The sequence below is a fragment of the Choloepus didactylus genome, chromosome 17 (genome assembly GCF_015220235.1).
Source record: "Choloepus didactylus isolate mChoDid1 chromosome 17, mChoDid1.pri, whole genome shotgun sequence".
Lineage (NCBI taxonomy): Eukaryota > Metazoa > Chordata > Mammalia > Pilosa > Megalonychidae > Choloepus > Choloepus didactylus.
Window position 1 is genome coordinate 43,577,659 of NC_051323.1, and position 13,626 is coordinate 43,591,284.

Consider the following 13,626-nt stretch of genomic DNA (forward strand, 5'->3'; position numbering starts at 1 on the left):
TACGAAAATTATTACACTGAGTAACTTAATATCTTCTCACATATAAATGAAAATAAAACAAATTAGCCCCTGCTAATGCAGTGTTAACAATAAGGGACTCTGTGTATGAGGAGAGGTATATGGGCATTTGGTACTTTCTATATGATTTTTCTATATACCTACAATATTTGTAATTAAAAAAAAATAAGGGGGGAAATATATTAGCCCCAAAGAGGGTACGAGATATCATATTTCTGCCATTTTATAGATAAGGACATGGAGGCCGGGCTGCCCAATGAAACAGAAATAATCAGTGGCAAAAGTGGGTCTAAAATCCACATCTCCTGACTTCTGGTCCATCATTGTTTCTATGAAAGCAAACTGCTTCCTAAATAAAACTAATATAATAAACAATAAGTTTTTTAAAAATAATAAATTCATAAAACACAAAATTTCACTAATTATGGAACAAGAATTGTAGAGTAAACCAAAATATGGGGCGTCAATGCACCCAGTGGTATAGTGTGCCTAATATTAGCATGTTATCACTGACAACGGCCTCAGGAACAGTAGGCTTCTTATCAGGCATCAGCTGACAGAGTATGCAAAGAAACAACTAAGAAGCTGGCTCAATTTAAATATTAAAAATATTAGTAGATAACATATGAATGCTAACTACATACCAGATGCTGTCCTAAGTGCTTTGCATGTATACCTCATCTAATCCTCACAACCCTATGAAGTAGGTACTATAATTATCTCCATTTTACAGATAAGAAAACTGAGGCTCAGAGAAGTTCAGAGGCAATGCTTAGATTCAGGCCCAGTAACTATTTTACAAAGCTATATTTAAGTGAGAAAAGCAGTGGGCTAGGGAGGTAGGGTAAACCTTTGGAGAAGAGGTAGGACTGGGCCGTTTTTTATTCATGGCTAATTTTTTTAATGAGGTATAACTTGAGTATAAAAATCAAAATTACTTCGTTTAATGAATATTTACATATGCATACACCTGTACAACCACAGGCAGTGATTTTGAAAGATAAAAATCCAATTTTGTAGAAAGAGGAACATATTCTCAGCAGGGAGAATAAAGAACACATAAGTATAAAGAACATATAAGTAAAGAACATATAAGTAAGTATAAGTTAATATAGTAAGTGAGAGACCAGGTTCTTCTCTGAGAAACTGAGGGAATGGAATGATTTTATCTATGAGCCTAAAAAAAAAAATAAAATCTATTTCTAATTCTGCATATAGCGCAGATCTGTCTCCCGAAAACAGAAATGGCCCTTTTCTGAGCCAAAAGAGTAGAGATATTTGAATGCTAAACCTTAAACTGAGTATCTGAAACTCAACAGAAATTTTAGCTAAGATTCTAAGGAGTAAAGCAAGATAGTCAATAGTCTGAGCAAAAAACAAAAACAAAAACAAAAACAGACTAAAAGGACAAGCTGCTTCTATCACAGTAGAAAGAAGACCCAGATCTTGCAATAGGCAATATAAACTTGGGAAATTCCCTTAACCTTGCTTAGCCTCAGTCATATGACCAGTAAAAAGGGTTAATATGCCTGCCTTATCTTCATTTCTCTGAGGTTGCTGTGAGAACCAGATGAGAAATCTGTGTTAAAGCACTTTCTAAGCCATAAAGTAGGCTACAAAAGGAAATACAGCTCTTATGAGAACAGTCTCAATGGGGCACAGACATATTTATTATGGTTTACCTGATATAAGGTATTGTGCAAAAAAATATGGAGGAGAGAAAGAAGTAAAAGATGCTTCTGTTTTCAAAGAGCTTACACTTTAGAAGGGAAGATAAAATAGTAAAAGATAACTTGCAATACCAGTATTTCCTGCTTTTAGAAATGAAAAGTGGTATAGGCATTAAATTCTCTAGAACTGGAGTCAGCAAATTAAGGCCCATGGGCCACATCTGGCCTCCTGTTTTCATAAATGAAGTTTAACTGGAGAACAGCCACCCTCATTCATTTATGTGTTGTCTACGGCTGCTTTTGAGCTACAATGACAGGGCTGAGCAGTTACAATGGAAACCTTATGGCCACAAGTCTAAAATATTTGCTCTCTGTCCCTTTACAGAAAAAGTTTAGTGACCCCTGTTCAGAAGAGAAGAATACCTCTTTAATGCTGACTTCCATCATGTAGTGTTCTACTTTTTATACACTTTGATAATATGCTGCCTAGACAACAAAATTCAAACCCAGATAGCCAAAAGACAGTAATACTATTTCATTTCATACCCCTTTCCTAACATTAATCTATAATCTCTCACATACCTTCTTTGTGTGATATTTAGACATTTCTAATGACCGCTACAAGGAAAAGAGATCAAATTTGAAGCCCACTATTCCTTTAGTTCCTATAGGACTAAAACTACAGCAATTAAGAAAAAAAAAAAAAGGCTTCCTAAAGCAAACTGAAGAGTCAAAACTTTGTTAAAAAGCAAAACAAAACTTTCAAATTACTGCTGCTTGGAATTTAACTGATAACAAAAAGTGATTTGGATTTTCCTTTGGAAAATATTCTTTCCTAAACTGTTAACTTAAATATGATTCAAATGAAGCTTCTTAACAGAAAATGTAGCTCTTTTTGGAATGTTTACCTAAAATATCTTTCTGTTATTTAAAAGGTAGAAAATGATGATGATGATGGTGGGGCTTGGCATGCTCCATAGCCGTTTTAACTACACTTTGTGACAGGTGATGTCTTCCTGTGTTGTTTCCTCCCTCGTTTACTGCATTACTGAATGAGCAGCTTGTCAAATGCTGGGACTACTGTAATCGGTCTGTTCTTTTAGAATCGGTCTCTCCCTTCGCCAGAATTCACTGCAGTGGGGAGGGAAATGCAGTGCTTCTGTTTTCGAAATAGGTACAAGATCACTAGATGGTCACCAATGCCTCTAGGAGACAAGTATGGAAACTCCAAAGTATATGGATGTTACTGAGAAACAAATGCCCTGAAGCCTCTATTAGGATAGAAACTCTCCGAAGATAATTATTGCCTATTTCCAGGTCATTCAGAGGATAATACCTCTGACTCCCAAGTCTGAGGTGCTTTTAGTTCTTTTAAACCTGATTTTTCATTGTTTTGTATTCTTCTGATTATCTTCACTCTGAAAGCATGGCCCTTCCTCATTCTAACCAACCCAATCCCATGTGTTCTTCTAGGAGCCTACTTCCTACCTCTGGTCCCACTTCCTCCGTAAACTTTCCCTAACCACTAGCTATGGTCTACACAAGCTCACCCTCAGCGCCTTAGGCTCTTACTACTACTAAGGCATCTTTTATTAAACTGTTCAGTTTTCATTTTACTTTCTAAAATAGTAAATTGTACATTTACTAATTTATATATGGTTTCTATACTCATCTCCATGTGCCAATGAAACTAACCTTTAAAGACAGAGATGATACAATATACAGCCTTGTATCTCCTACCTATAATAATAGCTCAATACTATGGATACAGAAGGTACCCAATAAATTTTTAAATATTAAATCAAATTATATACTGTATATAAAAGGTGTTAAAATCCAACGCATTTTACAACTGAAAGGTACTATTGATATTTTAACAGTTTCCTTACAAGAACTTTCTCCAAAGGATTTGAATCTCATGGTCCTTTTGGACCTCAAGAATCCTCAAAAGCGCTGAGCCTACCTCTCCGAGGAGCGATGTTCAGGCCTGTATATAACTGGTTCTGGAACGGCTCGGCTCAGTCAGGCTTACCAAAAAGCTGTTTCTCTAGAGACAGAGTGTTGGTACGCTAAGTATGGTCTTTTTCACAACACTTTGACAATCTGTGATAGGATAACTGGCCCAGGATTAGGGATTTACTACTTTAGCTCATTTCACAAACTCTTGGGGAAATGAGGATGAATCATCTATATGCATTTTCTTATCTAATCCTCAACAATCTTCTGAGAACCATTCTGACGTGGCTGTTTTCATGGAATGGACATTTTGACATTCATATATGTTCTACAACCCTAATAAACATATAGCTTTTCTTCATAACAAAGAGATGTGCACAACAGACAACACCAACCCCATCCTTAAATCTCACTGAACCCCAACTCTAGTCTTCAGAGGTGAGATGGAAGTGTATGGTGCTTAACATTAAGGTTTAATGGCTTATTTTTTTTAGGTCATGTCCAACCCGCTGCTTCAGGTTTTGAAATTTCCCCATTTTACAGAAAGGAAACTGAGATTAGAAAAAGGCAAGTCTAGGATTTGAACTCATCCGTGTCTGTCTAGCTGCTAAGGCCAGTGTTCTTTCCACTACTGCCTCCCAGGGAGGCTGGAGTCCTAGCCCAAGCCACAGGGGCCAGCTCTAATGACCACCTGCAGAATTCCAGAAGGAGAAATACTACACATGCAAAGGAATTATTTTTTGACATTCATACAGTTTGTTAATCCACTCCACAATAGCTTAAAGGTTTCAGGGGACATCATAAATCAAACATAACCCACTCAACCATTAAATGGGTGAAGGGGGCAGAGAAACATTAAAATCTGGAAAATTTTATATGTTCTCATGGCTGGGCTGTGAAGACATTCTTACTTCAGAATAAGCCTCCCCCACAGGTGAACAAAGTCTATTCTGATTGTATCAGTCTACGAAACAAAATCCTCAACTGGTTTAGGAAAAAAAACAATTAAAATAAGTTCACAATACAGGAACACTTGAGCTAATCTCCTAGATTCATAATTTGCGGAACTCCTTTCTGTGATACTCTAATTTGAAATGCTCTCATAGTAAAGTCCTTCAAGAGCTAAAGGGTCAAAATTAAAGGTATCTGTTTAGGGAAGTCCATGTAATTCACAACAGACTCAAACCAAAGCTGAGTGAACTGTAGATGGCTGCTTCCCCAAATATTACAAACTAGTCTTCTACACAGAAAAAGGTCAGAAAGGATGCGTGCTATCCTAGTTCTGTAACCAATCAGCTATGAGACTTAGGACAAGTCACTTTTAACCTTTCTAGGCCTCTGTTAATTCATCTGACAAATGAAGGTTTAGCCCGGAACCATGGTTTTAATCTTGTCTGATCCTGGAGACCCTTCAGAACCCAGTAAGTTATGAGTTGTTTCTCAAAAAAACAAAAAAAAAGTACTTAGGCATATAAACACAAAATTCTGCATATGGTATAAGGGGTCAATGGAGGGGTGTCCAGAGCTATTGAAGTCATCTACAGACCCCAGCTTCAGTATTCCTGGTCTGGATGACCCCTAACGCCCCTTTCAGTTCTAACATTTCGGGTATTCTAAAGTGCTAGAAAGACTGCCTAGTCTTTCTCTCTGCCTATTTACTTGTTCTTCCCCTCAAGAAGGGGTACAAAGTATCTGCAGACCAGTATCTGTATCTATGTACTAGAAGTGGGGGTTACTTTGTCACTGAGGTAGGAAAATGCTTCTCCTCTCAGACCTGCCCTCAAAAGGAACTCTCTCCTGTTCTCAGTCCCATGCCGGGAAACTTGCTGGGACAAAACCCACCACTTGACCCTTGCAATTTAGTTGTGCCATAAGTGCCTGGATGGGCATGTCAGCTGAATTAAAGAGGAAAAGAGTACAGCACTTCTTGTCTTTCTAGGGCCTTGCTATTCAAAGTGTGGTCTGCAGACAGCTGCAGCAGGGTCACCTGAAAGCAGAATCTCAGGCCCCACCCACAACTACTCAACCAGAATTTGCAGTTTAACAAAATCTTCAGGGGATTCATATAGACATTTAATTTTGTGATGCACTGATCTAGGGTCTGAGTTAGCAGTGTTCAATATGATAGATAATAGCCATAATATGGCCATTTAAATTTAAATGATTTAAAATTAAATAAAATTGAAAATTCCATTCTTCACTTGCACAAGACACATTTCAAGTGCTCAACAGGCACATATGACTATGACTACCTATTGGACAGCAAGATATAGAACATTTCGTTGATAGCACTGGATAGCATTGGGCCCACTTTACCAATGAACCCTATACATTAGGTTAAAAAAAAAAAAAAAAGCTTATACTCAATTTTAATATTTTCCAGCTCCTGTGTCTACTTCTCTTAAGGAAAGGAATGATTAATCAGGCTCCTCAAATCCCTGCTATCTGGAAAGTAAACACAATGAATCAAAACTGACTCATTCCCACTTTTGAGTACTAAGAGCGTAAGTCTAAAAAGTTCCCAAAGACAAAGATATCCTTAGTAACTAAAAGAAGCATCAATAGTAAAGTAAACTGTTAGGGAATCAATGGATGTTTGGCTTCCCAATGGTTTTCACTGCCTCAAAAAGAGCTTTAAAAAAAACTATCTTTCAGCAAAAACAAGTACTGGAGCTGACACCCTTACCTTGAACAACGGTTTCAAATTTGAGCATGCATCAGAATAACTAGAGAGGTCTGTAACTACACAAATTGCTGGGTCCCACCCTCAGAGTTTCAGATTCAGTAGGTCTGTCGTGGGGCCTGAGAATCTGCACTTCTAACCTGGTCCCAGAAGATGACCCAGGGACCATGCTTTCAAAACCACTGAACTAGACTAATAGAAACACTGGGAAGACAGTTACAACTTGAAACTTGCTTACACACATACCACGATGCAAAGCAAGAATTCAGAAGCCCCTGCAAAGAAAGCAGGCTGAAATCAAACGAGCCAGAACTTGTAGCCACTCTTCTCTGTAAGAGGTACCAGAGCATCACAAGCAGCGCAGGCCATGGAAGAAACACCAAGAGACGGTCTTCGATTTTTAATCCACAATGTAGTAACTGAGAAAAGCTTGATTAACTTTCCCTCACATCTCAAAGAAGAAGCTACATCTATTACCTATTAACTCCATAAACCTCCATAAACCTCTGAAAATGAACCTCTCCTACTCCCCCAACTTTACTGAGCAGAAATTTTAAAAGCCTCCAATGAGCTTCTAATTAAGCCCAAACCACTGGGGTCTTAGTCTCCATTCTGTCCATACACTGTAAGCTTTTAGCAACCTGTCTGCGTCAGAAATTCTCATCTACCTTGGCCTTCACGGCTCACTTTTTATCTAACCAGGCTCTCAGACTCTTTTATGGGAGCTCCTTAGACCCTTCTGCTTTCTCAAGAGGAAACAAGATTACGATCACAGTTCTTAAACAAGGAACACAGGCTGAGAGCTCCATTAAGGAAGAACAAAAAGATTCTGCAAATGTCCTTTGTTTCGGGATCAGGTTTGCTGCTTTTTTGATATATAGGCCCCCTTCTATGGATTTAGAGGAAATCCTATTTCTTTTTATCCTAATTAATGTTAAAGGAAGTTGTAGCTGGATTTCAACATCAGCCCACAATTTCTACCCCAGGGAGTTACAAAAAGGTAGAACATCCCTTCCTTTGTCCAAATGACCATTTTAGCAGTGAGCTAGAGGCAGTATGAATCTTATCTAGAAATCACTTAGCATTAGAATTGACAGGGAAGAAAAAGCACATGACATCTTTTGATCAGTCTCTGTTCCCTTGCTATTTTGAAATTCCCATCATATTACAATTAAAAGAATAAAAAAAAAAATGGTCTGGCCCAATAGGGGAGCCACTCCCAGGTCTGGCAGACATTCCTATAGTCTCCTTAGCACCTCATCTTCTACCTGTCACATCTTTCCCACAGATATTCCCCAAAGTTTCAACCCAAAGTGTTCTGCCCTAATTAATTCTAGCAGTTCAACTACAGTCTTTACAGGAAAAATTCCAAATGTTCTAGCCTTTGTGTTGACTTTAGCCAGTCTGCATTCTGTCAGTGCCACTAGTGGGCCCTCACCTCAGAACTTCAGGGTCAGCTCTGAGTTTCCCTCACCTCCCACATCTGATTAATCACAATGTTCCACAGAATAAATGAGACAAGGATAAGTGCCTTATATCTCTTTATATCCTTCAAAAGTGTAGTACATGCACAAAGCAGGCACTCAAAAAAGAAATATGACTAAAAAGTAACAAAATATTCTTTTAACCATAGTTCCTCAATCTAGCGCTTCCTCTCCATCTCAACAATCACTAACTTTATTTAATTCTATACTACTCTCCCTCAAAATATCCCAGCAGCATACAGTCATCTTCTTTTCGCTAATCATCTCTATTTCATTCCATCCTCCACATAGTTACCAGTGTCCTTCCTAAAAAATGTCTCTCCCCTGCTTAAAAACCTCTGAAGTCTCCCCACGGCTCAAAAGATAAAGTTCAAACTTCTTATTCGACATCCTCAACCTATCATGACTGAGTCCAAACTACCTCTTCAACCTCACTTCACCACTCCCTGCCATGTAACTTAAAGCACTTTCATGTCAGCCAACACAGGCTGTTCAGCTTGTCTGGAATGCTACCACCATTCCTTCCCTCATCCCTATGCCGCAGTTTGAGTAACTTCTACTCTTACCGGACATCGCCTCTGTGCTCCCACTAAACTAACACTTGCCATGCTGAATTATAGTTTTGTGCCATGTCTGCACATTCTATTAACAGTGACATCCTTACGCTGAAACCTGTCTCACTTAACAGACCCTCGTAGAAGGCTCGCTGGAAGCACCTAATAAATGTCTGATGAACAAATGGGCTTACATATAAAAGAATAAAATCTTGCAAAGTTTTTATTACTTTGGAAGGCTAAACAATTATTTCAGCAGTGTATTCAGCAATGTACTCACAGATCAAAACATTTTTAGAACTCCTCTTTTGCCTTTTAGAGTTGCCTTCTGAGCCTGTTTACTCTGAATCAGTCCCCTTGCTTTACTTTACACTCAATTCCATTTTCAACCAAAACTAGAAGAGCCAAGCTATAGTACTGCCATTGTCCTCTCATGCCCTTCATTTCATGGATTTGTTCCAAACAACTTCTGGCCCTTTTAGACAAGAAAACCCTTCTTCCAAGGATGAAAACTTGCCACCACTGAGGATATTTAAAACACTGTGCCACAGGGTCTTAAGACAATTTAAGTAGAATTGCAGAAAAGTATTGCCAAAGGCAGCACTTTTGGAATAAGTGTATCTCAAAAGGCTCCCATTTGATGGAAAAAGGAATTTAAATGTGTATATTTAGGTACAAGCTTTTTTTTTTAATTTCAAAGAATGTTTCTTCGCACCTTGCTGAACATCTGTTGAATGAAATCCTAAGGAAAAAAAACCTCACTTTCTCCAACTGTAAAAAGGGGATTAAGTATTACACTGCTTTCATGAATGCCAAGAATGAAACTCTAGGCTTAATGGCTGTTGAATCACTTCCACAGATGTAACATTTTGCTTTAGTGAGTTCATCAGAATATTCTTAAGGCAGAAACACCCTATCCAGAAGTAGCACTGCCCTTTTCCACATAAAGGGTTCCATCCTTTAAAAGATTAAGGCCATAAGCACAACAAAGGGGCAGATTCCTATTGTGCTTAATTCAACATGTACTGAGCACCTGCTGGATGCTCTACCCTACTGCAGGTGACGAAGGGGGAAAGAGAAAAAAGGGCACAGCCCTAGCCCTCAAGCTTTCAAAATCATTCCAGACAACATCTTGCCAAAGCACTCAATATATCCGCAGCCATCCAATCCTGGTGAAGCAGTTTAAAGGGACGGCTCTACTTCCCCAAACGAACTGGTTCGGGGGCAAATAAATCTCTTTATCCTCATAATATCCTTGTGGAATGGGAGAAAGGTTGATTTTCCCCACCACTGGGCTCGCAAAACAGAAAGCAACGAGGGAAGGGTGGTGCTCACCTTTCCTTTCCCCACCCACCAAGCCCAAGAGGTAGAGGCCAGGGTTTGTGACATCCCAGTCCCAAGCCTGCTAGTTGAGTGGGAAGGAAAAATCAAACTCCAGCTCCATCCCGCAGAAACGCACAAGGACCCAGACACCGCCCTTCCCATCCCCTGGGAGCTGCAGGTGGAGGCACAGGAATGGTGGACAGAGGAGGCGGAGGGGCGAGGACAGGGGCGCTCGCTCGCCCAGTCCGCTGTCCCACTCAGTCCAGAGAAGTCGCTGCCAAGGCAACCTGAGGCCACAGGGCCAGGGACCCCGTACCACACACCGCCCACGATGGGTACCTTCGAGTACTCCTGAGCCAGCTTCTGGTACTTCCCCTGCAACTCTGCCGAGGCCATGGCCTCCCCCGCCCAGGCCAGGCTAGGCTGCCCAGGCCGCTCAGCCCCGCCCCCCGCCCCCAACCCCAGACACGCTCCCGGGTTCGGCTCCGCCAGCGCCCGCCCGCTCCGCCACCGACTCCGACCGCCGCGCCTCCTCCTCCACTTCCGGGTTCGCTCGGTGGGAGGAAGGAGGAGAGGGACTCGGGGCGGAGCGACTGCAGGGGGCGGGGAGACGTCTTGGCGTCATCGCCACGCCCTCCCGCGCCCAAGCACGTGCGTGCGCAGCCTAGCTGGCGCGGCTTGACTCTGCCTCAGGGGCCAGGGGACGCCATCTTGACGCATCGTTCAAGATGGCGACGTGGAACGGAGAGAGAGAAGGAGAAAGATGAGAGCCCATAGAATGGGCGGGGGACAAAGGAGAAGCGCGGTGGTTGCGAAGAGTGGAGAACCGGAAGAAGAAACATTCTAAGCGCGTCAAGAATTCTGGTCGTCTCCCCCTCGCTGGTTCCCATGGCAACCGCCTGGCGTTTGATGGTTATGTCTTTCAGAAAGAGGATGGAGAGAAAGACCTCTGTGTTCTGTTATCACGTTTTCCCGATATGGTAGCACGGGACACGCACTGCGCTGTAAACTCTCAGATCTCCAAATTTATAACCGTTGCTGTCGCCCCTATTCCCTGTTCCAGACCATACAAATTATTCATTGTGCTTTGAATTTTGAAATTGAGATTTGTGTTTCCTCCAACTCTGTCCACCCCTGCCGCAATAGGCACATCACATCAGGGTGTTTTTCGGCGCGTTGGGGAAAAGCTCTAACAGAAATTTCAGGGAGTGACTCCTGCCACGCATGCAGAATAGAGTGGCCATTAGCAGCAAATAACTGGAGAGTTGAAGCAAAAAAACTCTGCCTGAGATGTCTTACACCCTTTAGCATCAATGAAAAGCCTGTCTCCACTCATTCATTAAATATTTTTTGAGGACCTGTTATATGTTTGATGTTGTTCTAGGCAGTGCATTGAAAATGTTCATTGATAGAGGAATGGATAAATAAATTCAGGTGTATGTTTGCTATAAATTACAACATGGCAGGTAAAACTGCCTACATGAGATGGCAAAACACCATGTTGAATGAAAAAAGCAAACTGCGGAGTATCATAGTATGAAAGATACATTTAAGAATGCACAGAAGTATTTGCATTGTTCATGGATATATGAACATGTACTGAAAAGAGAAACCGATAACTGAAAGCATACACATCACGTTCTGGATAGTGGTTACCTCTAATGAGAAAAGGGGGGGGGGTACTGAAACTGAGGAGAACAAAGGAGCATGAACTTTATTTTTTCTTTAATTTTTAAAAAGTAAATATGACAGAATGCTAACATTTATTAAATCTAGGTAATAGGTACAAGAATGTTAGTTATATTGACACCTTAGCAATGAAATTTTCCATGATTAAACAACTATTTGTACTAGCCTGGTTTCCTGTAACTATATGTAAGCCTGGACTTTTAATAGTTAAAAGCGGAACCTGTATGCATTTCCAGCCATTGTGATGTGTAAAAGGATTACATTCTTTAAAAAAAAAGTTCTTTATATTTGTTTGCTAATAGCCAAGTCCTACTGTCCAGCAAACTTTCAGAACAATAGTTTTTTTTTATTTTTTTATTGAGATTGTTCACATACCATACAAATTATCCAAAGATCCAAAGTGTACAATTGCCCATGGTACCGTCATACAGTTGTGCATCCATCACCACAGTTAATTTTTTTTCAATTTTTAGAACATTTTCATTACTCCAGAAAAGAAATAAAGACACACAAAAAAAGGAAACTCAAATCCTCCCGTACCCCTAACCACCTCTTCTCCATTATTGAGTCATAGTATTGGTATAGTACATTTGTTACTGTTGATGAAAGAATGTTAAAATACTACTAACTGTAGTATATAGTTTGCAATAGATATATATTTTTTTCTATATGCCCCTCTATTATTAACTTCTAGTTATAGTGTCATACATTTGTTCTAGTTCATGAGAGAGATTTCTAATATTTGTACAGTTAATCACGGACATTGTCCACTACAAGAGTCACTGTTTTATACATTCCCATCTTTTAACCTCCACTTTTCCTTCCGGTGACATACGTGGCTCCGAGCTTCCCCTTTCCACAACTTGCACACACCATTCAGCACTCAGAACAATAGTTTTTAATTTTTATTATTAGTTTTCCATGGCACCACTACACAGCAGATTTAAATATTGTAAGCTCATTTCTGTGGTTTGTAACACAATGGAATTGCCAATTATTTAAAAAAACAAAAATTTTCATCCCAGAAATATAACTCCAAAGAAAGAATATCTAATTTTGGCCAGAGAGCCTGTGTAAGTACCAAGTTTACTGAATTGAGAACTTTATTTTCCACTACCTAATCTGATTGTTCTATTAGATTACAAATCCCATTATTTAGAAATCCCATTTGATAAGTCTGAGTACAATAAAATAATCTGTTCCTCAAAAGACATCATTAGGTGAATAGAAAAACAAAGATGTAGTAGAAGAAGATATTTTGGCACATAAAACCAACAGGGGTCTCATATACAAACATATAAAGAGCTCTAACAAATCGATAAGGAAAATGGCAGGCAACCAAATAGACAAATGGGCAAGAAACCTTAACAGATACTTAACAAAAGAAGATATACAAATGGCCAATAAAAATGCAAAAGCGTGTTCAGTTTAATTAGTAATCAGGAGGAAATGATATTAAAACTACAGTGAGATACCACACTAATGGATAAAATTAAAAAGACAAGTATTAGGCTACGGAAGAAAAACTTTTATAAGGTGTTGGTAGGCATGTAAGCAGGGTAGTTATTTGAGACAAGAGTTTGGTATTATCTACTCCTCTGACAAGATGCATACCCATGATCTAGCAATTCTGCTCTTACTATAGCCAACAAAAATATGTGCACCTCTTCACTGAGAATATTCATAGCATTGTTGATAATAGAAAAAAAAAAACAAAAAACCAACCAAATGTCTCTTAATGAACTGGGTAGATGAATGATTGTATAGTCATATCATAGAATATTAAACAGCAATGATAATAAGTGAACTACAGCTACAGTCAAATAGATGAGTCTTAAAAATAATCCAGAGAAAAGACGTTAGATCCAAAAATTAAATTGGGCAGTTTCAGTTATCTAAAGTTGAAAAGAGGCAGAACTCAACTATAAGGTTCAGGTATGCATGCTTGGGTGATAAAACTGGAAAGAAAGTAAGGAAGTGATAAACATAAAAATCGGGAGAGTGATTACTTTTGGGAGGAGGCAATAGTAGTGATTGGAATGGGGCATGGGATGGACTTCTATGATATCCCAATGTTCTATTCCTTACTTGTATGATGGTTACATAGATGTTCACTTTGTGGTAATTCCTTGTGAGGTCCGTTTTTGGTTTTTTTTTTTTTCGTGCATTTTTTGTATGGGTTTTATACTTCACAATAACAAAATTTTTAAAATCCCAATTGTCTCATATGCTTGCCAGCAATAGTTCCC

At 39.5% G+C, this 13,626-nt stretch overlaps 1 protein-coding gene across 5 annotated transcripts in view; it reads right to left on the reverse strand.

The window, feature by feature from the left end:
• PPP1R21 (protein phosphatase 1 regulatory subunit 21) overlaps nucleotides 1-10,148 on the reverse strand; it is a 119,699-nt gene extending 109,551 nt beyond the window's left edge. For all 5 annotated transcript variants that reach the window (XR_005212342.1, XR_005212341.1, XR_005212340.1 and 2 more), the window contains exon 1: nucleotides 10,028-10,148. Coding sequence is in view for 1 of the 5 variants with exons in the window: in XM_037806758.1 (XP_037662686.1) it covers nucleotides 10,028-10,084 (57 nt within the window). In the remaining 4 variants the exon portion in view is untranslated. The remainder of the gene's footprint in view (nucleotides 1-10,027) is intronic.
• Between the last annotated feature and the right edge of the window lie 3,478 nt (nucleotides 10,149-13,626).